General features: G+C 45.1%; 1 protein-coding gene across 5 annotated transcripts in view; it reads left to right on the top strand.

The window, feature by feature from the left end:
- Positions 1-24701, top strand: part of PISD (phosphatidylserine decarboxylase) — a 48315-nt gene that overhangs the window by 13076 nt on the left and 10538 nt on the right. For 2 of the 5 annotated variants that reach the window (XM_035017436.1, XM_035017437.1), the window contains exon 3: positions 7976-8151. In XM_035017436.1, coding sequence (XP_034873327.1) covers positions 7976-8151 — 176 coding nt within the window. Of the gene's footprint in view, positions 1-7975; positions 8152-22013; positions 24692-24701 lie in introns of those variants that run through there. The other 3 variants (XM_035017440.1, XM_035017438.1, XM_035017439.1) reach the window with 2 other exon arrangements.

Raw genomic sequence — 24701 nt, 5'->3', positions numbered from 1 at the left:
GAATGATATTCACTGTGGGTTTTTCATAGATGGCTTTAATGATATTGAGGTATGTACCCTCTATCCCTATACTCTGAAGAGTTTTGATCAAGAAAGGATGCTATACTTTGTCAGATGCTTTTTCTGCATGTATTGAGAGGCTCATGTGATTCTTGTTCTTTCTTTTGTTAATGTATCATGTTGATTGATTTGCAAATGTTGAACCAACCTTGCAGCCCAGGGATAAATCCCACTTGGTGGTGAATAATCCTTTTAATGTACTGTTGGATTGGCTAGTATTTTGGTGAGAATTTTTGCATCCATGTTCATCAAGGATATTGGTCTGTAGTTCTCCTTTTTGATGGGGTCTTTGTCTGGTTTTGGGATCAAGGTAATGCTGGCCTCATAAAATGAGTTTGGAAGTTTTCCTTCCATTTCTATTTTTTGGAACAGTTTCAGAAGAATAGGTATTAATTCTTCTTGAAATGTTTGGTAGAATTCCCCTGGGAAGCCATCTGGCCCTGGGCTTTTGTTTGTTGGGAGATTTTTGATGACTGCTTCAATTTCCTTAGTGGTTATAGGTCTGTTCAGGTTTTCTATCAGGTTTTCTATTTCTTCCTGGTTCAGTTTTGGTAGTTGATACATCTCTAGGAATGCATCCATTTCTTCCAGGTTGTCTAATTTGCTGGCATAGAGTTGCTCATAATATGTTCTTATAATTGTTTGTATTTCTTTGGTGTTGGTTGTGATCTCTCCTCTTTCATTCATGATTTTGTTGATTTGGGTCATTTCTCTTTTCTTTTTGATAAATCTGGCCAGGGGTTTATCAATCATGTTAATTCTTTCAAAGAACCAGCTCCTAGTTTCGTTGATCTGTTTTACTGTTCTTTTAGTTTCTATTTCATTGATTTCTGCTCTGATCGTTATTATTTCTCTTCTCCTGCTGGGTTTAGGCTTTATTTGCTGTTTTTTCTCTAGCTCCTTTAGGTGTAGGGTTAGGTTGTGTATTTGAGACCTTTCTTGTTTCTTGAGAAAGGCTTGTATTGCTATATACTTTCCTCTTAGGACTGCCTTTGCTGCATCCCAAAGATTTTGAACAGTTGTGTTTTCATTTTCATTGGTTTCCATGAATTTTTTTAACTCTTCTTTAATTTCCTGGTTGACCCACTCATTCTTTAGTAGGATGCTCTTTAGCCTCCATGTATTTGAGTTCTTTCCGACTTTCCTCTTGTGATTGAGTTCTAGTTTCAAAGCACTGTGGTCTGAAAATAGGCAGGGAATGATCCCAATCTTTTGGTACCGGTTGAGACCTGATTTGTGACCTAGGATGTGATCTATTCTGGAGAATGTTCCATGGGCACTAGAGAAGAATGTATATTCCGTTGCTTTGGGATGGAATGTTCTGAATATGTCTGTGAAGTCCATTTGGTCCAGTGTGTCATTTAAAGTCTTCATTTCCTTGTTGATCTTTTGCTTAGATGATCTGTCAATGTCAGTGAGGGGGGTGTTAAAGTCCCAGACTATTATTGTATTGTTGTCAATGTGTTTCTTTGCTATTGCTATTAATTGGCTTATATAATTGGCTGCTCCCATGTTAGGGGCATAGATATTTACAATTGTTAGATCTTCTTGTTGGATAGACCCTTTAAGTAGGATATAGTGTCCTTCCTCATCTCTTATCACAGTCTTCGGTTTAAAATCTATTTTGTCTGATATAAGGATTGCCACCCCAGCTTTCTTTTGGTGTCCATTAGCATGGTAAATGGTTTTCCACCCCCTCAATTTCAATCTGGGGGTGTCTTTGGGTCTAAAATGAGTCTCTTGCAGACAGCATATCGATGGGTCTTGTTTTTTAATCCAATCTGATAGCCTGTGTCTTTTGATTGGGGCATTGAGCCCATTTACATTCAGGGTAACTATTGAAAGATAGGAATTTAGTGCCATTGTATTTCCTGTAAGGTGACTGTTACTGTATATTGTCTGTGTTCCTTTCTGGTCTATGTTGCTTTTAGGTTCTCTCTTTGCTTAGAGGACCCCTTTCAATATTTCTTGTAGGGCTGGTTTCATATTTGCAAATTCTTTTAGTTTTTGTTTGTCCTGGAAGTTTTTTTATCTCTCCTTCTATTTTCAATGACAGCCTAGCTGGATATAGTATTCTTGGCTGCATATTTTTCTCATTTAGTGCTGTGAATATATCCTGCCAGTCCTTTCCCACAGGTTTCTGTGGATAGGTCTGTTGCCAATCTAATGTTTCTACCATTGTAGGTTACATATCTCTTCTCCCGAGCTGCTTTCAGGATTTTCTCTTTGTCTCTTGAGACTCGTAAGTTTTACTATTAGATGTCAGGGTGTTGACCTATTTTTTTTTTTTTTAAAGATTTTATTTATTTATTTGAGAGAGAGAATGAGAGAGAGAGAGCATGAGAAGGGGGAGGGTCAGAGGGAGAAACAGACTCCCTGCCGAGCAGGGAGCCTGATGCGGGACTCGATCCTGGGACTCCAGGATCATGACCTGAGCCAAAGGCAGTGGCTTAACCAACTGAGCCACCCAGGCGCCCGTGTTGACCTATTTTTATTGATTTTGAGAGGGGTTCCCTGTGCCTCCTGGATTTTGATGCCTGTTTCCTTCCCCAAATTAGGGAAGTTCTCTGCTATAATTTGCTCCAATATACCTTCTGCTCCTCTCTTTCTTCTTCTTCTGGGATCCCAATTATTCTAATGTTTCGTCTTATGGTATCGCTTATCTCTCGAATTCTGCCCTCGTGATCCAGTAGTTGTTTATCTCTCTTTTTTTCAGCTTCTTTATTTTCCATCATTTGGTCTTCTATATCACTGATTCTCTCTTCTGCCTCATTTATCCTAGCAGTTATCGCCCCCATTTTTGATTGCACCTCATTAATAGCCTTTTTGATTTCGATTTGGTTAGATTTTAGTTCTTTTATTTCTCCAGAGAGAGTTTCTCTAATAACTTCCATGCTTTTTTTCAAGCCCAGCTAGTATCTTTAAAATCATGATTCTGAACTCTAGGTCTGACATAATACTAATGTCCGTATTGAGTAGGTCCCTGGCAGTCGGTACTGCCTCTTGTTCTTTTTGTTGAGGTGATTTTTTTCCATCTTGTCATTTTGTCCAGAGAATAGATGAATGAGAGAACAAAATGCTAACAGGGTAACAACGTCCCCAGAAAATATACTCTAAACAAATCAGAAAAGACCTGAAACCGGGGAAAAAGAAAGGGAAAGAATGAAAAAATAAAAATAAAAAAAGATAAAGATAAAAACAAACAAAGCAGAACAAAACAAAAAAAACAGAATATGATCAAATATCAGGCTGGTGCATAGATCAATGCCACACACTATATTTTGGGTGCATTTTGGTCTGTTAAAAGAAAGTGCCTCCCAAAATTTTAAAGAAAGAAAAACTTATATATGTACAAAAATAAGGGTTGATACAATGAAGGGATGGAATATGACTGTAAAGATGAAAATTATAAATTTTATAAAAGGAATTGATAAGTTGTTTGAAAAAAGAAAGAAAAGGATTTAAAAAAAAAGAAAAAGGGAGAGAATGTGATCAGGCAGGAGACTAGAACAAAGCCATACACTAGAGATTTAGGGTATATTTTGATCTGTTAGAAGAAACTATCTCAAAATTTTAAAGAGAGAACAACTTATATATATATGCCAAAAATAAGCGTAACTACTATGAAGGGATAGAATATGGCCCTAAAAATGAAAAATAAAAATATTTTTTAAAAAAGGGATTGGTAAGATGTTGGTTGAAAAAGGGAAAAAGAAAAATTAAAAAAAAAAAGGTTAAAAAAAAATTAACTTTGAAAGACTAAAGAATCATGGTAAAAAAAAGCCATGGATTCTATGTGCAGTATTCCCCTAGCGCTGGAGTTCTGCCGTTCTCACTGATCAGTAAACTTGGTCTTGGCTGGCTGTTCTTGCTGATCTTCTGGGGGAGGGCCCTGTTGCTCTGGTTCCCAAATGTCTTTGCTGGAGGCGGAATTGCCCCGCCCTTGCCCTGTTGGGGCTAAGTAATCTGCTCGGGTTTGCTCTCGGGAGCTTTTGTTCCCTGCAAGCTTTCCATACAGCTTTGGAGGCCGAGAGTGAAAATGGTGGCTTCCCAATCTCTGCCGCGGAGGAGCCGAGAACTCGGGGCCCCACTCCTCAGTGCGCCCCCAGAGAAAAGCAGTCAGTCAGTCCCGTCTCCCCAGTCTCCGGCTGCACTCCGTGCTCACCCGGCCTGTGACCACACGTTTCTATCTCTGGCACCGGACCCCGCGTGGAGTCTCCAAGCCCAGCAGATCCCTGTGGTGCACTCCCGCGCCGCTCCTCCTGGGGGAGGAAGGGGAGTCTCCCCGGATCTGCCGCTTGTTGGGTCCCTGCTGGAGGAGCAGTGGCCCGACTGTGCCCCGGATCACGGTTTATGGCAACCCCGAGCTGAGAGCCCGTGCCTGGGCTCCGTCTCTGCAGCCGGCTTCCCCGCTCCGATACCTGGGAGCTCTGCCACACTCAGGCACCCCCGGTCTTTCTGTGACCCCGAGGGTCCTGAGACCACACTGTCCCGCGAGGGTTCCACCCCCCACTTAGCCACTGGAGTGACATCCTTCAGCCTAACTGACTTATAAAAGTTCCGATTTTGTGCTCCGCGGCTCTATCACTTGACAGAACAGCCGGTGATGGAGGCCCCCTCCCCCGCCGTCTATCCTCCCGAATATCGCCTCGGATTCACTTCTGCACATGTCCTACTTTCCAGAAAGTGGTCGCTTTTCTGTTCAGAGAGTTTTCTGTTGAGTTTGTAGGTGTTCAGAATGGTTTGACCCCTGTCCAGCTGAATTCCTGGGACCAGACGAAATCCAGGTCTCCTACTCCTCCGCCATTTTGCTGCGCCCCTATCTAGATATCCTTTTTATTCGATTATACCAGAAGCCATTTTGAACTGTCCAGCGAAAGTACGTTGGGAATAAAACAGATTGGTTAATGAGAGTGAGAACGAAACGTTTACTCTGGTATTTAATAGCAGCACATCTGGGCGCTACTTAAGGACTTGCGAGCTGGAACACGTGGGAATCACATGAAGGAAAGAAGGGGAGCCTCAAAAATTGAGACATAATCTTGGATCTGCAGAGAAGCTGTGCTTTTATAAGGTGACAGGCCCAGCAGGGAGGTGGTCAGTAGTGGAGGGCTGTCTCTACTTACTACTTCTTTTTGGAGAGGCACAGTAAGCCTTTGAGAAGGGGAGACATGTAATCGAAGAAAGGGTAATGTGGCCGGCAGCATTCAGTAGAGCGTGACTAGTCAGTCTAGGATGGTGGCTCACTGCAGTGAGGGGGGTACAACAGATCTCTTGTCACCAGATATTTCAGAAAGAGGAAAAAAAAGTTGCTTTATGGTCAGTCTTACTTGGTCAGAGGTAGAATATTTAGTTGTGAAGTAGTAATGCTTCATTAGGAATAATTAGAAGATGAAAGAGATTAATGACATCCACACTTGCTCATTAATAGAAGAAATAGCAACACCCAGAACGTGGTGGGGGGCTGGTGATTTCGGGAGCAGGGGGGTTTCCTCCCATTGGAAGTCAGAGGCAGTAAGAAGGGTATGCCCTGGTTTTGTATAGGATCCTGGGGATTCAGGTCTTGAGGTTTTGTTTTGATAACAGCATTTTTGAGATATAATCCACATACCATAAAATTCATCTTTTAAAAGTGCAATTTAGTGGTTTTTAGTATATTCAGAATTGTGCAACCATCACCACTATTTGTTCTAGAACATTTTCATTCTTCACCCCCCTCCCCAAGCTAGTAACAACACTTGACTCATTAAACTATCACTCCCCATTTCTCCCTCCCCCCAGCCCCTGGCAACCACTAATCTACTTTATGTCTCTATAGTATGTTCCTGTACTGTACACTTCATGTGAATGAAATCCTACAATATGCAGCCTTTTGTGGCTGGCTTCTTTCACATCATGTTTTCAGGGTTCACGTTGTATTATGTGTCAGTACTTCATTCCTTTGTATCATCAAATAATATTCCATTGTATGGGCACACCACATTTTATTTATCCATTCCCCAGTTGATGGACATTTGGGTGGTTTCTAGTTTTTGGCTGCTATTGAACATTCTTGTATAAGTTTTTGTGTAGGTGTAGGTTTCATTTCTCTCAGAAATATCCCTAGTAGAATTGCTGGGTCATAATTGTAATTTTATATGTAACATTTTGAGGAACTGACAAACTGTTCTACAAAGTGGCTGGCGCATTTTGCAATCCCACCAGCAGTGTATGAGTGTTCTACTTTCTCCACATCCTTGCCAACACTTGTCTTTTTGATTATAACCATCCTAGTGGGTATGAAGTGGTCCCTCACTGTGGTTTTGATTTGCATTTCCCTGATTGCTAATAATGCTGTATTGGTTTGCTGTGGCTGCTCTAACAAAGCACCACAGACTGAGTGGCTTAAGTAGTAGAAACGTACTCAGGTTGGAGACTAGAGGCCTGAGATCAAAGTGTCACAGGGCTGCTTCCTCCTGAGGGCTGGGAGGGAGAATCTGTTCCATGCCTCTGGTCTAGCTCCTACTGGTTTGCTGGCAATCTTTGGCTCATAGAAGCATCATCCTGATCTCTGCCTTCATCTGCACGCAGCGTTCTCTTCATAAGCATGTCTGTCTCCAAATTTTCCCTTTTCATAAGGACACCAGTCATATTGGACTAGGGCCCACCACGATGACCATATTTTATCTTACCTTTTTTTTTTTAAGACTTTATTTATTTATTTATTTGACAGAGATAGCAAGAGCAGGAACACAAGCAGGGGGAGTGGGAGAGGGAGAAGCAGGCTTCCCGCTGAGCAAGGAGCCTGATGTGGGACTTGATCCCAGGGACCTGAGCCGAAGGCAGACGCTTAATGACTGAGCCATCCAGGCACCCCTATCTTGTTGACTTCTCTAGAGACCCTATATCCAAGTAAGGTCACATTCTGAGTACTGAGAGCTAGGACTCAGCATGTGAATTCTGGGGGGACACAGTTCAACCCATAATAGATGTTGAGCATCTTTTCACGTGCTTACTGGCCATTTGTATATCCTCTTTGGAGAAATGTCTGTTCAGGTCCTGTGTATATTTTTTAAAATGGGTTGTCTTTTTTATTACTGAATTGTAAGAGCTTATGGGAGTTTGCATTTGAGTATATACTAGTATCTAGTCAGAATTGGGTCTGGATTGTAAAAGTAAGGTCAAAGAGTTCTGGGTGAGAAATGGTGCCTGATTCCCAATCCTGGACCTGGTGGTAGCCAGCCTGGCAACCTTGATCAGTTTCTTTTTTTTTTTTTTTAAGATTTTATTTATTTGAGAGAGAGAGAATGAGAGAGAGCACATGAGAGGGGGGAGGGTCAGAGGGAGAAGCAGACTCCCTGCCGAGCAGGGAGCCCGATGCGGGACTCGATCCAGGGACTCCAGGATCATGACCTAAGCCGAAGGCAGTCGCTTAACCAACTGAGCCACCCAGGCGCCCCCTTGATCAGTTTCTTGACCTCTTTGTGATTCAGTCAGTGTTTTCGTCTTAAATTCTCTGGCTGTGGTGGCAGTTGAGGTGCATTGTAGTTTCATGGGAAAGATGCTTGTCCCTTGGGTGCCTGGGTGGCTCAGTCATTAAGCATCTGCCTTCTGCTAGGGTCAGGATCCCGGGGTCCTGGGATTGAGCCCCGCATCGGGCTCCCTGCTCCGTGGAGAGTCTGCTTCTCCCTCTCCCTCTACTGCTTCCCCTGCTTGTTCTCTCTCTCTGTCCCTGTCAAATAAAAAAAAATTTAAAAAATGTTTGTCCCTTACTTATTGGGAGAATTTGGAGACAGAAGGGTCTTAATAGTGACTTAAGGTTGCACCTGCCTATCAAAGATGCACTGATGTTTCCTGGACCTCGTTTTAGTGCTGTTTGCATGACTCATCCCTGTCCCTTCTCCTAATCTCAGAATTTTCCTGTTTTTTGTTACAGATGCCAGAAGAGTCCACACTGCCCCTGCTCGAACCTTGTCTCTGCTGCGTCCCCTGCCCGTTCTTTTGGTGACAGGTGGCGGGTATGCAGGTTACCGGCAGTATGAGAAGTACAGGGAGCGAGAGCTGGAGAAGCTGGGGTTGGAGATCCCACCCAAACTTGCTGGTCACTGGGAGGTAGGACAAAGGTGGAACCACCTTGAGTTCTCATTTAGCACAACTGTCTGTCACTGTTTTAAATTGCCCCAAAATTGAAATGTTTGAAAAAATGAAATGTGCTTTTTTGGAGCTCATGTCTCCAGTGGGTTTTTGGCCAGCTACAGACATTATGCCTTTGGCATCATGCTGGGCTTCCTTTCTGCGTCCAGACCTACCCCTGGTCTCCCCAAGGCCTCTGAGAAGCAATTACCTGCTGTTGAAATCCTCAGAGTTCATGCCTCGTGTTGGGGCTGGCATCCTAGTCGTTCATGCCCTGCTCTGTCTGAGGATAAGCTGAAACGGTTGGACTTCTGTGATGTGGATAAGTTCTTACCAGGAACCAGACTGAAATAATCAAATTGCTTTGTTGTTATTGCTCACAATGCTTCCCCCACAACAGGGCCACACAGTAGGGGCAGGCTTGGATGTTATTGAACCATGTGTGACGTACAATGAACTGTCTTACTCAGTTGTGCTCCAGTGGCCCAGGATGATACCTAACTCAGAGTAGACATTCAGTAAATGTTGAAATTGAATATTAAGGTGTAAATTTAAAAAATGCCTTCTTTTCAGCCGTAGTGTAACAGTTGAAGAATCTGAAATATCAATAGATCTCATAGCCTGGGCAAAAGGAGGGGGGAGGTGAGAGAGACTTTATGGAATTTGGAATGATGTGTTTGGGTTTCTTCATGAACCTCTCCGTATCAGTAATCCAGCTCAGCTGAATCCTGTGGCCAGGGCATGTCGGTCCTGAAGGCGAGTCTCAACCATGTCCCTCAATAGCTGTGTGAACTTGAACATGTCACTTGCTGTCTGGTCCTCTGTGTGACTATGCTATAAATAGTATAAACAACTATAAGGCGGGTTGGATTGGAACCCATTTGAGATTCCTTCTAGCTCTAGCATAGTTGATCTAGGAATATTTGTTGGCATTGGCATTACATGCTACATTATAGGCTTCCTCCCAAAATCCTATTTTGAATTTTGGTTTTGACCCTCTTCCTCCAGTAGAATCCAGTGTAAAGATTTCATCTGATTTCCAACAGTCCTGTAAAACTGTGACTTAGTCAGCTGGCCATACAGATCCAGATGTGGCTATTACCTAAGAGATACTTTTTTAAAGATGTTATTTATTTATTTGACAGAGAGATAGCACAAGTAGGCAGAGAGGCAGGCAGAGGGGGAGGGAGAAGCAGGCTCTCCCCTGGACAGGGAGCCTGACGCTGGGCTCGATCCCACCTGAGCCGAAGGCAGCTGCTTAACTGACTGAGCCACCCAGCCGCCCCCAGATACCTTTTTGCTTGTCTATGTATATCTACCCTTTTTTTTGGCCTGTTCGTACATCTTGGACTTTATAGTAACCTCAGACCAAAAAAGAAAAAAGGCTTTTTGTTTTCTGGTAGTATATGACAAAATCCTTTTGGTGAAGGATTATTGTGTAGTATGTGAGTCACGCTTTTTAAAATTTGCTGTACTCTATTTCCCATGACATTGGTGGTTTCCTCTGTAAATATGCCTTTTCCTTTAGGCTAATAAAGTACTTGTTAGACTGTGATCATATGACCCCACTCAAGTGTTAGACCCAAGGTGGCTTCTCTCTGACCCCACACATTTGCAGGCTGAGTCACCCCGTGACGAGTTCACATGCTTTCATCAAATTCCCACCCATTTCAAAGGTCTTCCAATAGAACCTACATTTGGAAGAAATGTGACTTCCAAAATCATAAAAGACCAATGTCAGTAGTATTGTTTTAGCATTCACCATTTCTATAATTAGGATTACTGCCATGTAGGAGTCAGTACCTGAAAGATGACCATTTATAAAGAGGACAGGGTTGATGGGCTTATAAATTCTAGGGCCTAGACAGTGACAGAACACTGGATCTGAATGGCCCAGCGCAGTGTGAAATCTGAAGCCCCTGTTGGTTAAGAGCTGGGTTTCAGTTAGATACTGTTCTTTTGGTTGAGTAAAATAGCCACAGGACTGCTGGATTTCCAGGCAGGATGCCAGCATTTCACTTTATGAAGGGGAAGTGGTCTGGACTCCAGGTAGACATTGTAGGATTTCAGGAGAGGTAACAGGTCATGAGAAGGGAGAGTGCTGACTGGCAGTCGCAGACCGGATCCTAATCCCTCCCCTGCCCCACCTAATCACTGTCTTCTCATGAAAAATCATCTGGTCGCTCATCATCAGAATTGTTGGGGAGCTTTAAAAACTATGGATTCTGGGACGCCTGGGTGGCTCAGTCGTTAAGCGTCTGCCTTCGGCTCAGGTCATGATTCCAGGGTCCTGGGATTGAGCCCCGTATAGGGCTCCCTGCTTCGCGGGAAGCCTGCTTCTCCTTCTCCCACTTCCCCTGCTTGTGTTCCCTCTCTCGCTGTCCCTGTCTCTGTCAAATAAATAAAATCTCTTTAAAAAAACAAAACAAAACAAAAACTATGGATTCTTTGATTTCACCCCTGGAGATTTAGAAAGTTTGGGCAAGGTTCAGGATCTTTGTTTTTGAAAAGTCCCTTCAGTGATTCTGATGATAAGCCAGATTTAGGAACCATGGGCAGATGACTGTAAGGTTTCCTTCAGGGCTCTGATTTTAAGTGGCAAATGAAAACTTCTGCTGGTAATTTTGCTGGAATATAATCTCTTCATATCCCTGGGTCAAGTCTGGCATCTCTAGAGTTTGAAAGAGGACAGGCTGGTACTTATGCCAAGATGAGGCCCTGGGGCTCTTTAAGGAGTTATACCCATATCTTTCCTTTATTTCAATTTAAGCCCTTCCTTCCTTCCTCCCTCCTTTTCTCCCTCCCTCCTTCCCTCCCGTCCTCCCTCCCCTCCTCCCTTCCTTGCTTTCCCTCCCCTCCCCCTTCCCCCTTCACTTCCCTTCCCAACAGTGTAGAAGAACTTCACAATCTCCAAAATCTGTTCCACCTCACTCACTGCAAGTTCCACTCTGGGATGTGGGGAGAGGGCACAGCTCTCGCAGAGGGGCACCGGGGAGGTGGGTGTCGGACATGGTGTAAGACTTGAGCTCAGCTACAGCACCTGGGCGAGTTGTTTCATCTTCCTGGGTTCTTTCTTTCTTTCTTTCTTTTTTTAAAGATTTTATTTATTTATTTATTTGAGAGTGAGAGAGAGATCATGAGTAGCGGGGAATAGGGAGCCTGGTGTGGGATTCAATTCCGGGACCCCAAGATCATGACCTGAGCTGAAGGCAGATGCTTAATTGACTGAGCCACCCAGGCACCCACTGGGTTCTGTTTTTATACATTTAAGAAAATGTTTCTGAGATCTTTGCCTGCTCTAAGAGTCATGTTCTTTTCATGGTAGGGAAAAAAGCTCATGCAGTGTTTGAATGAAATGAAACCTATGTGTTTGCTTGATGGGATGAAGGGAATTCTGTAACTAGCAGCAAAGTTAGTAGCCAGTTGAGAGTGTTCAGAAGCATCCAGGTTCCAGCAGCTCTGCTCTTTCTCTCTTTATGTATATATGGCATCACTTTCCCCAATGGGGAAATAGCTTTGTCATTTATCTACTTATAAATATTAAATGTTCATTTTTTAAAAATTAGCATTACAAAATATGACGAAATAGTGGTGACCCAGGGTCCTACAGCGCACAGGAAACCACAGTTCACATTTTGGGGAACTTGGCCCTTCCAGGGTTTTGGGTATTTAGGAATAAGTATTGTTAATTTTTATTTTAAATGAGATAGTTTTAAAATTTTTAAATAAAACACAATCATGTACAAATTCAAATACTAATGAAGAGTTTTACATATAAAGAGGTCTTCCACTCTCTGCCCCTTCTACTAATCCACTCTCCAGAAGCAGACAAGCATTTTTATTTATTTATTTATTTGACAGAGAGAGACACAGCGAGAGAGGGAACACAAGCAGGGGGAGTGGGAGAGGGAGAAGCAGGCTCCCTGCTGATCAGGGAGCCCAATTTGGGACTCAATCCCAGGACCCTGGGATCATGACCTGAGCCGAAGGCAGACGCTTAACGACTGAGCCACCCAGGCGCCCCTCAGACAAGCATTTTTAACATTAGTGTATTTTTGCGGAATGTCTCTACTTACATATTTTTTGGCTATTCAAAGGTGATTTAATTTTTTTCAGTTTTATTGAGAAATAATTGACATACATCGCTATGTAAGTTTAAGGTATCAAGCATGATGGTTTGATTTACATATATTGTGAAATGATTGCCAGAATAGATTCAGCTAACATCCATCATCTCTGTAGATACAATTTTAAAAAAAGAAGAAAGGAACAAAGAAAAATATTTTCTCCTATGATGAGAACTCAGGATTACCTCGCTTTATTTTCCTATGTGATAGACAGCCGTGTTAGCTACAGGCATCATGTTGTACATTCCATCCCTAGTACTTATTTCTCTTATAACTGGAAGTTTGTACTTTTTGACCTTCCAATTCCCTGTCTCCCCCCACTCCCTCGAGTCTGATCTCTTTTCCTCCGAGTTTTTTTTCTTTTTTTTTTTTTTTACCTTTTATTTGGTTTTTTAGATTCCACATATAAATGAAATCATGCAGTATTTGTCTTTCTCTGACTTAATTCACTTAGCATAATGCCTTCAGGGTTCATCCATGTTCTTGCAAGTGTAGGATTTCCTCATTTTTTCTGGCTGAATAATAGTATTCTATTGTATGTATGTACGTATATACATATATACACACAATTTGTTTATCTGTTGGACATTTAGGTTGTTTCCATGTCTTGGCCATTGTAAATAATGCTGCTGTGATGATTTAAGTTTTTTTTTTTTTTTTTTAAGATTTTTATTAGAGAGAGAGAGCACAAGCAGGGGGAGCAGGAGAGGGAGAAGCAGGCTCCCCACTGAGCAGGGAGCCCAATGCGGGGCTCGATCCCAGGACCCTGGGATCATGACCTGAGTGGAAGGCAGATTTTTTTTTTTTTAATTTTATTTATTTATTCATGAGAGAGAGAGAGAGAGAGGCAGAGGGAGAAGCAGGCTCCCAAGGAGCAGGGAGCCCGATGCGGGACTCGATCCCAGGACTCTGAGATCATGACCTGAGCCGAAGGCAGACGCTTAACCATCTGAGCCACCCAGGCGCCCGGAAGGCAGATTCTTAACTGACTGAGCCACCCAGGCGCCCTGATGATTTAATTTTTTGAGTTAACTTTACTGAGGTATTTCCATACAGTAAAACATACCCTTTTAAACAGTTCATTGTTGCTTTTTAATTTTATTTAATTTTTTTATTCTTAAATTTTTTTTAAAGATGTATTTGAGAAAGAGACAGAGCACGAGCAGGGGGAGGGACAGAGGGAGAGGAAGAAGCAGACTTCCCGCTGAGCAGGGAGCCCAATGTGGGGCTCGATCCTGGGACTCTGGGATCATGATCTGAGCCAAAGGCAGACGTTTAACTGAACGAGCCACTCGTTGTGTTGTTTTTTTTTTAAAGATTTTATTTATTTATATGACAGAGAGAGACACAGCAAGAGAGGGAACACAAGCAAGGGGAGTGGGAGAGGGAGAAGCGAGCTTCCCGCAGAGCAGGGAGCCCAGTGCAGGGCTGAATCCCAGGACCCTGGGATCATGACCTGAGCCGAAGGCAGGCGCTTAACAACTGAGCCACCCAGGTGCCCCTCATTGTTGGTTTTTTAATTGAAGTATAGTTGACATACAATATTATATTAGTTTCAGATGTACAGCATGCTTTGACATTTATGTACATTACAGAATGAGCACCTGATAAGTTACCATCTGTCACCATACAGAATTATTACATTATTGACTGTGTTCCCTAGGCTGTACTTTATATCCCCATGACTTACTTATTTTATTATTAGAAGTTTGTACCTCTTAATTCCCTTCACCTGTTGCACCTATCCCCCAAGTTCCCTATCCTCTGGCAACCACCATTTTGTTCTCTGTATTTATAAGTCTGTTTCTGTTGTTTTTTAAATTTTTTTTAAGATTTTTTTTTTTTTTTTAAGATTTTATTTATTTATTCATGAGAGACAGAGAGAGAGAGGCAGAGGGAGAAGCAGGCTCCCAAGGAGCAGGAAGCCCGATGCGGGACTCGATCCCAGGACCATGACCTGAGCCGAAGGCAGACGCTTAACCATCTGAGCCACCCAGGCGCCCAAATTTTTTTTAAGATTTTGAGAGAGAGAGAACGAGAGTGCATGCGTGCACAAGTGGGGGAGGGGGAGAGGGAGAGGGACAAGCACCAGGTGGCTCGTTATGGACTTCTTCTCTGCATGGCTCCTTCCTTTCTGGTTCTCCACCTTAGAGAACCTAGCTCTTTATTGACGTAGTCACTTGGTTTCATTACAAATAAGCAGAACTCATTTCAGCAGAGACACTTGGAGGCGTTTGTTTTTATCCTTAAAGGGTTCTAGAACCAATTCCAATGTGTGTGCTTGTGGGGTGCGGGGTTGTGTTTCACTACACCAACAAGCAGTGCTCTTGACACCAACCGGGTGTCCTACAATTTAACTAACTTCTGACATGGTCTGCCCAGAGATCGCAGCAGATTTTACAAGTTAAGGGCTAAAGTCCTACAAGACTGTCGTCATTCCCCCCCTTCAGATGCCATCAAAAGTTGTCACTTGTGTCTCTGACTGGCTATCGATTGGAGGTTCTAACCACCCCCTCTTTGAGTTACAGGTTAAGAACTCAGTCCTACAAGACTGACTCCCTAACTCCCTTCAGGTGCCAGGCACAAGTCCAGGTGCTTCTGATAGAATGGCTGTAAATCGCAGGTTTCCACAACCTTCTTCTTAGGTTCAGCTAATTTGCTAGAACAGCTCACAGGGCTCAGAGAAACATTTTACTTGCTAGATTACCAGTTTATTACAAAGGATATTAAAGGATACCAATCAACAGCCAGATAAAGAGATACCTAGGTTGAGGTCCCGAACAAAGGAACTTCTGTTCTCATGGAGTTTGGGGCTGTGCACAGTGGCACATAGAAGCCTTCTGGTTCCCCAGCCTGGAAGCACTCTGAACCCCATCTTTTGGGGGTTTTATGGAGGCTTCATTACACAAGCATGAGTGATTAATTAAACCATTGGTGAATGGTGATTGATTTATCCTCCAGTCCCTCTCCTCTCCCCCCCCCCCCAACCTCAGGTCAGGGGGTGGGACTGAAAATTCCCCCTCTTCTTTTGTGGTCGGTTCCCTATCCTTACAGGATTTCCAAAAGTCACCTCATTAACATAAATCCAGTAGTGATGGAAAGGGAGTTGTTATGAATAACAAGACACCCATTTCATCTTTATGGCTGTCAAGTGATTGTAGGAGCTGAGGACAACAAAAGACCACACAGTGTAACAAAAGATGCTCCCATTTGTCACTCAGGAAATTCCAAGGGTTTTGGGAGCTGTGAGCCAGGAACCGCGACCAATTATTTATGAGAAATATGTTTTGCTCAAATGAATGAACAAATATATATTTTTTACAAAATAATGACTGCTTATAGAAGCTGTCACCACCCTTTAGGAGGCTCTCGTGCCCCTTTGCTGCAGTGATAAGGCACTGGCTGTCCTTCTGCCCCCGTGCTTTGAGTTCAGCCAGAGCCCCATTCCATCCCTATGCTGCAGCCATCCAGCACGTCCTTTACACGTGTTACCAGTGATTTCGTTTTCCTCGCTGGCTGAGAGAAGTTTTGGGAGGGAAGGAGAGGTCAGAGGTCACATTAATATGAAACTGATGATCCATAATCTCTGGGGACTGCAGCTCGAGGAGAGGGCCCTGGAGATCACCCTTTCTCACCTTGCTTCTGTTGTGCACTGTGTGTCCTCATCGCCTCTACCGTGTGTGTGTGTGTGTGTGTGTGTCTTTGTGTTGGTCCATGTGCTCTCCCCAAACCTCTCTGGCATCTTTCCCTTCTCCTCACCTTCTCCTGAGTCATTTTGCTGTTTTTTTTCTGACTAATGGCACCCTCTTCCTCTCCTCACAGAAACCATTCCAAAATATTATGGTGTTCTGTGCTTACCCACAATCTTGGTCTCTTTATTCTCTCTCTCTTTTTTTTACTCTTAAAATAAACTGGACTGTCTCAGCTCAGCCTGCCATAACAAAATACCATGGACTGGAGTGGTTTAAACAGTAGAAATTTACTCTCTCACCGTTTTGGGTGCTGGGAAGTCTGAGATCAGGGTGGTAGCATGGTCAGGTTCTGATGAGAGCCCTCTTCATGGCTTGTAGACTGTGTCCTCACGTGCCACAGAGAGAGAACAAGCTCTCCTGTGTCTCTTCTTTTTAGGGCACTAATCGAATCAGAAGGGCTCTGACCTCATGACCTAATTATCTCCCAGAGGCCCCACCTCCAGTTTCACTCTGAGAGTTAGGACTTCAACATATGAATTTGGGTGGGAGACACACATAAAATTTACCATTTTAACCACTTCTAAGTGTACACAATTCACTGGTATTAAGTACATTCATAATACGTTTCCATTACCTCTGTCTATTTCTAGAAATTTTTCATTGTCCCAAACAGAAACTTTGTACTCACTAAACAATACTGCTGTTTTTTTTCTCCTGCCCCCAGCCTCCACAGCCCTTAGTCACCACCGTTTCTGTCTCTGTGAATTTGCCTATTCTAGGTACTTCATATAAGTGGAATCATACAACATTTGCCCTATATTTTTCAAGAGCTATTGTGTTGTAGCATCTATCGGAGTTTCATTTCTTTTTAAGGTTGAATAATTTTCCATTGTATGGATGAATACTACATTTTGTTTATCCATTCATCTGTTGATAGATAGTGGGTTGTTTCCACTGGGTTGTTTGGCTATTGTGAATAGTGCTGCTCTGAACACTGGGTATACAATTACCTGCTTGAGTCATTGCTCTCAGCTCTTTTGGGTATATACCTAGGAGTAGAATTGCTGAATCATATGGTAATAAGTGTTTAACTTTTATTTTTATTATTTTTTAAGGATTTTATTTATTCATGAGAGAGAGAGAGAGAGGCAGAGGGAGAAGTAGGCTCCCAAGCAGCAAGGAGCCCGATGTGGGACTCGATGCCAGGACCCTGGGATCATGACCTGAGCCGGAGGGAGACGCTTAACCATCTGAGCCACCCAGGCGCCCAAGTTTTTAACTTTCAGAGGGATTGCCAGACTTTCCCATGGTGGCCATACCATTTTACATTTCCACTAGCAGTGCAGGAGGATTCCAGTTTCTCCACATCCTCACGAACACTTACTTTCGATGATAGCTATTTTAATGCTGTGAGGTGGAATCTCAGTGTTGTTTTGATTTGCATTCCCTAATGATTAATGATGTACATCTTTTTCATGTGCTTATTGACTCTATATAGCTTCTTTGTTTTTTGGGTTTTTTTATTAAAGATTTTATTTATTTATTTGACAGAGAGAGCGAGCGAGAGCAGGAACACAAGCAGGGGGAGTGGGAGAGGGAGAAGCAGGCTTCCTGCCAAGCAGGGAGCCTGATGTGGGTGGGACTCGATCCCAGGACCCTGGGATCATGACCTGAGCCGAAGGCAGACGCTTAACGACTGAGCCACCCAGGCGCCCTATAGCTTCTTTGAAGAAATGTTTATTTATTCAAGTCCTTTGCTCATTTTTACATTGGGTGGTTTGTTTTTTGTTGTTGAGTTATAGGAGTTCTTTGTATATTCTGGATATTAGACCCTTACCAGATATATGTATCTACAGATATTTTCTCCTGTAGACTGTATGTTCACTCTCTTAATAGTATGTTTTGATAGACAAAAGTTTTTAATTTTGATGAAGTTTAGTTTATCTATTTTTACATTTATTGCCTTTGTTTTTGGTGTCCTATCCAAGAAGTCATTGCTGAATCCAATATTATGAAGATTTTTTTCCTGTTTTTTTCTAAGAAAAATTTTAGGTCTTATGTTTACGTTTTTGCTACATTTTGAGTTAAGGTGTTTTTTAATGGTGAAGGTAAAGGTCCAACTTCATTCTTTTGCATGTGGTTATCAGTTTTCTCAGCACCATTTGTTGGAAAGACTGTCCTTTTCCCGTTCGATGGCCATGGTACCCTCGTGGAAATCTATCTCCTATTTTATTTTATTTCGTTTTATTTTAGAGAAAGAGCAAGTGCGAATTGGGGGGCAGAGGGAGAGGAAGAGAGAATTTTAAACGGGCTCCATGCTCAGTGCAGGCTGATCTGGGGCTCGATCTCATGACTCTGAGATATGACCTGAGCCAAAATCAAGAGTCGGTTCCTTAACCAGCTGAGTCACCCAGGTGACCCTCTCCTTATCTTTTAAATGACAGAGATTATAACACTATGAGAGAATGTTGGAAAACAGGGAGGACAGTCATGATTCCCTCTTCTTCCCACTATATGACTGTGAGTGCATACTCTTGGGCTTTATTTTTCATACATTCACTTAACTGTCTCTCTGTAAGTGATGATACCTATTTTGTGTCATGCCTTTTTACCTATATGCATTGCTAAATGTGATGATTCGGCAAGGCTGCATGAAAGTACTCTAAGTGGCTCCGTGCCACCACAGTGGATCGTGGTGCACCAGTAGATTTTGCCATTGTGAATTGTGTCGTAGAGCACATCTTTGCACATTGGCTTTTTCATTAGGGCGAATGCCTCGGTATAGAATTGTTCTCTGAAAGGGTATGGATGCTTACCATGGTTTGTGGTATGTGTGTGGCTTCTAAAACTACTGTACCCATTTGTAGTTGGCATTGTTGAGTACACGAACTACACTGGGTATTAACAAAACAAAAGTTGTCATAGACAAACATGATTCCCTTTGTATTCACTCATTCGTTCAACAAATCTTTGTGTTCCATCTATACGCCAGGCCCTGCTAAGATCCTGGGGATCCACTAGTGAGTAGAACCAGAGCTTCTGTCCTCAGAGATCTTCCCTTAAGTGGGTGAGACAAAGAAGAAACAAATGGACACATGGACATGTCCAGTGGTTGAAATGCTATGGAGAAGACTTAAAGAGGTGATGGGCACAGATGTCTGGGCTAGGGTAGAGGGATTCAGGGAAGGAAGGAAGGTGTATCTCTCAGTATCACCTGAATGGCGACTGAAGGAGCAGAGGGGTGAAGCATTCAGGGAAGGAAGGAAGGTGTATCTCTCAGTATCACCTCAATGGCGACTGAAGGAGCAGAGGGGTGAGCCAAGGGGCAGCTGAGAGGAGAGCAGTCCAGGCACAGTCTTGAGATGGACAGAGGGTGCTTGAGCCCTGTGGCTGGAGATGCAGAGGGCAGTGGGGAAGGCAGACTCCCATCCTGTCCTCTGAGTGAGGGTTGAGTGATCCATGTTCTGATTTGGTCGCTCTGGCTGCTGTGGAGATGCATTGCGGGAGGGCTGGGATGGAGGCAGGGGGGCTGGGGGAAGGACTTGATTCTGGGTGTGTTTTGAGGGGAGAGTGGACAGGATGCACTAAGGGATTGGATGGGGGGAGGTGGGAAAGGATTCAGGATTTCTGACTTGAGAGCAGATGGAGGGGTGGAGTAGCTCTTCACATAGAGCTGTGGAAAAAACAGGGAACAGCTAGACTCTGGTATGCTAATTTAAGTTGTAACTTGCTTTTCTTTAAATGCAAGTCTACTTCGGCATTTTTCTCGTTTGTTCTCTGTTTATACTGGATCAGAGTATTTGTAAATTTAACATTTACACGGAATGGCATGGAACAAGGAATTCATGCTCCTCCAGAAACAGGGCTCCCAGCCTTGTCAAACCACGAAGACACCCGGCCCTTAGAGCAGGAGCCAAGGTAGTCAGAGTGCTGGGAGTACAGCTGCTTCCAGGAGTTTTTTTCCAGGATGGCCTGGAAAAGCTCTGGGTTTGTGGTCAAAGTGCCTGTCAGTTAGGCTGCCCAGGCCTGGTGTTTGGCCTTAGAAAGGAGGGTGGTTGACACAGGTCTCTGCAGAGAGCTGGCTTTGAGTGAACTGCACAGGGGATAGAAGCCAGCCAGGTGTGCCTGGAGCTGTCACGCGTTCTCAGTTTGTGTGGCAGTTGTGATTCCAGATATGCTGTTTTGGTGTCCTCATTGTCAAAAAGGGAACCAAAACCTTCACAGGCACTTCTTAACAAGGGGGGTGGAAGGTATGTCGCATCTATAAACCTAAAGTTAGCAGGTGACATCGGATGTCAGGTGTGTGGGGCGGGTAGCGCATAGCTCTGCAGCCTGCTGACTCCAGGGTTTCCTGTGAACACCTAGGTGATTTGAGCTCCATGCAGGATGACATCTGGTGACAGACCCCCTTCGGTCTCTAACGTTTCCAATGTGTCCTTTCTTCCTTGACTACTAGACCTGAGGACAGAGATGCGTGTGGTGGGAAAACTGGCCTGATGGACATGGTGGGCCCTTTGGGGAGGAAGCAGTCCTCCTGTCCCTCTTCCTGCAGGCCTCTGACCTAACTCCACAGAGAGGGGTGGGCCTGTGTGATTGGCAGCTGGCCCCTCCTGTCAGGTTCAAAGGGCTGTCCCCAGCTTGGAGCCGGGCCCTTGGGGGGTGCTGAATATCCCCAGCGGCGTGGTGCGCGGTTCGCAGAGTGGTTCGGTCCTGAGGCCCTCCGTGCAAAGCCCCAGCTATGGGTGCCGAGAGCAGGCCTGGCTGTTGTGCCTCGCCTAAGAGCCGGAGAAGCTGTGTGTGGAACGTGGTCTTGGGATTTTCTCCCCAGTAACAGAATTTAGAGAATTTTCTGTGGTTTAAAGCAAACTCTTCCAGCTCTTATCCTGTGAACATTTTTGAACAGAGTAGAAAAGTTGAGAGAATAGAGTCACACCCACCTACACATCTCTTGATTGAATAGTTAATGTCTTATCATACCTGCTTTGTCTCCGTGTGTGTATATATATACATATATAAATTTAAAAAAATTTTTCTCTGACCCATTTGAAAGTACGTTGCAGTCATTATGAAACTTCAACTCTAAATATTTTAGTTTGTATCCGAGCATAACAACAACTTGGTTTTGTTGTTCGGTTTGGGCCTGGCCATGGGGCTTGTGGCAAGGTCTAAGGCGTTCAGGGACCAGCAGCGTAGACAATAGGCCTCAGTCAGGAGCAGCTGGGCCCGCATCCACGCTCACTCCCTGCATTAGCACTGTTTTCTTATTTCCAGCCTTAGCTTAGAACCTTAAAAATGTATGGTGCAGCATTCCAGTTTGTGAAAAGGAATGAGGACAGATAAGCCTGTGCCCACACATCACCCCGTGTCCTTGCTCCTGCCCACCTGCCGGAGCCCCACTGGCCGGCACTCGGCATGCCCCTCTGTGCTGTGGTGTCTGTGACCACCCTGGACAGTATTGAACATGGTCTGCACTTTTTACAACTTTATATAATTATTATAGCTTTTATTTTTCTTCTCTGTAAACAGGCTGCTATTAACTTCTTCATAAGGTTGTTAAACGAGAAGGATATATGTGTAAATACCTCGTCCCATGCTGGCAGGGAGTAGAGATTCAGTACATACAGGCACACCTCATTTTATTGCATTTTGCTTTATTGCACTTCAAAGATAATTGCGTTCTTTTTACAAATAGGAGGTTGGTGGCAGCCCTGCGTCCAGCAGGTCTGTCAGTGCCATTTTTCCAACAGTGTATGCTCACTTTGTGCCCCTGTGTCTTATTTTGGTAATGCTTGCAATATTTCAAACATTTTCATTATTATATTTGTTACGGTGATCTGTGATCAGTGACTGCAACTTGCTTAAAGCTCAGACGATGGCTAACATTTTTTAGCAATATTTTTTAATTACATACATTGCTTTTTTTTTTTTAAGATTTTATTTATGTATTTGAGAGAGAGAGCATGAGCCAGGAGGGGTAGAGGCAGAGGGAGAGGGAGAAGCAGACTCCCCACTGAGCAGGGAGCCCGCTGTGGGGCTCAATCCCACGATCCCAAGATCATGACCTGAGCTGAAGGTGGACGCTTAACCCACTGAGCCATCTGGGCACCCCATGTACATTGGTTTTTTAGACATAATGCTATTGCATATTTAATATACTAATATGTAGCATAGCGTAAACATAACTTTTATATGCACTGGGAAATCAGAAAATTCATTTGATTTGCTTTATTTTGATATCTGCTTTGTTGCAGTAGGCTGGAACCAAACCTGCAGTATCTCTGAGGTATGTCTAGACTGTTTTACTTCTTACGTAATAGGTGTTGAGGAAACGTGGATGTTGAAGTGCGCAGTCAAGTTGGCAGGGAAGTCGATCACCTCACCCGCTCACGTACAGTTTACACCCCAGCTCTGTCTTCAGAGAATCTTGGGCTCATTCAAGGGCAGAAGGGTGTATCGGGCTTCGGGGCCCCTACCTGGGAGGAACTGTGGCAGCCACTCCCCCAGGTCGCTCAGCCCAGCCAGGCCCCCCTTCTCCATCCTGCGCCTCTTCCCTGCCTCCCCCAGCCCAGGGACAGCTCTGCCTGTACCTCAGCACTTGGGAACTACCTGCCTCTGAGGCTTTGAGCAGCAGTGTGTGGAAGAGCCCAGGACTCTGCCCGAAGAAGATGAGAAAAAGACAAAGCTGAGCTCTGGGGCTGGAAGGAGTCCAGGGTGGCTGACGCAGACACCTTCAGGGCCCTGTGGGGCACTTTCTGCTAAGCTGTTCTGCCACCAGTCACTTTCCTTTATCATGCTGCAGACCGCCCCTCCTCTGGGCCCCCTCTTCCAGGAGCTGCTGGTGGGACTGCTAAGAAACATCTGCGCATTTGAGGGGGCTGTTTGGCAGGGCTGGGAGAAGCTTTCAGAGGAAGAGATCTCCTGAGGCCACGTCATGCTTGTCCTGGCTCTTTGTCCAGACTTTTGCGAGGGTGCTAACTTGCCCATGGCTTCTTGCACCAGCCGTGAGACCAGCCATTACTGGTCTTCCTCAGGAGGCCTCTCCTGGCCCCCAGGGAATGAGAAGTAGCAGACTGCACCTGCCACACCTGCCCCACTGTTACCTTCATCCCCCGGCACAGCAGCGCATGAAATTCACTCAGCACGGAGCTGCAGGGGCTTGACGGACCGGGGACGCCTGTCCGCAGGTGCCGGTGGCCGAGTGGCGTGGGGCCTGCAGAGCCTTGAAGTGGCACTAGGTGGCACTCTGACACAGGGGAGTCCCAGCAAGGTGGGAGGACCCAGTGTGGCTGGAAGGGACCTCATTCAGGGTGGGAACCTAAACTTACCAAAGGATTTTTGTTTTTCCCAGAAATCGTTTTTAACTATTGTCTGGAATCTAGAAGGCATTTCCTTACCGAAACATACGTGGTGGAAGTCAGACTAGAAGGCTGATCTCAGGACAGACCTGTGGGCTGGCTTACAAGTTTTCTAAACTGGTGTTTCTAAACACCAGTCTGCCCGAGAGGCTTACAGTGGTTAAAAAGGGACTCCGGTAGACGTGGGGTGGCCTGTTGCTCATTTTACAGGGAGAGCATTGGTGTTCCAAAGGCTGCTTAGCAAATGAGAACCTGGGCTTTTGTCTTCCTCCCCCCGAGTGTAACTTGGACTAGGCCTGGTCTGGAAGTGCCGGCAGCTTTGGGGGAAGTCAGAATGGTCCTCCAGGATCTTTCTGGTTCGGGAATTTAGTGTTGCCAGGATTCTGTGTTATCTTCCTGTGCTTTAACTCCTTTTTATCCCGTCTTTACGGTGTGTTTGCTTGGAGCTCTGGGGTGAGAAGGGGTCTTAAGCCCCACTGAGGCTCAGAGAATGCTGTGGGCCCAGACTAGGAAACTGCGAGGTGCAGCCCATGTTGGGTATTCACCAGCCATGTGCTGGAACCTAAGTCCCAGGGGGGCTCCCTGCTTCCGTGTTCCTACTGTGCATTGTGGGTGTCCCCATATTATGGAAGTCCATGAGGAGGGACCCTGTCTTCTGGCCTTCTCCCCGCTGCAGCATCCCAGGTCTGTAGCTTGTCACAGAGCACTTGCTGGGATGGACCCAGATGAGGACAGGTGCACGAATTCCCCCCACCCCCCTCGAGGCCAGAAGGGACTTTTTCCTTACTGGGTCTGGTTCCCTGGCCTGGCCAGATTTTGTGTGGCAGGGGTTTTGTATGGTAGGGGTGTCTGCCTGGAGGAGAGGGGGCGGGGGTGGGACTGGGGGCAGCTTGTACCTTCAGGATGGCAAAGAGCCAGGACTTAGATACCGTGTGTGTGCTTCACGGGCTAGAAGAGGTGCCTGGAGGTGGCTTTCTGCTCAGTCCCAGGAAGCTGGCCCTGGGTGAGGTCAGCCGCATGTGGAGGCCTGGGACTATTTACCTGGGTCGGGGTGGGCAGGGAGGACGGCCCCGGCCCAGGAGGTGTTGCCAGGAAATCCCGTGACCGGCGGGGGCTGGTCCCGGGGCCGCAGCCCCTCCTCTTAAAGGGGCCCTGGGCACGGTGGCTGGGCCTGGCTGGAGGGAGGGGCCGTCTGTCTGCCGGTGTCCGGTATCCGCCCTCTGCCCCCGCCCCCAGGCGGTCTGAGTGGCCGGAGCCGAGTCCCCGCCCGCCGAGGCTTCCTCCCCGGAGCGGTGCCTCCCTGAGAGTCGGTGCCTGAAGCCCAGCGGAACGGGACCACCTGCGGGTGAGTGAGC

Source organism: Mirounga leonina, unplaced genomic scaffold (assembly GCF_011800145.1).
Source record: "Mirounga leonina isolate KUSES-001 unplaced genomic scaffold, KU_Mleo_1.0 Mir_171, whole genome shotgun sequence".
In the NCBI taxonomy this organism is placed as follows: domain Eukaryota; kingdom Metazoa; phylum Chordata; class Mammalia; order Carnivora; family Phocidae; genus Mirounga; species Mirounga leonina.
The sequence above is the reverse complement of the archived record's forward strand: the minus strand, read 5'-3'. Positions and strand labels throughout refer to the sequence as shown.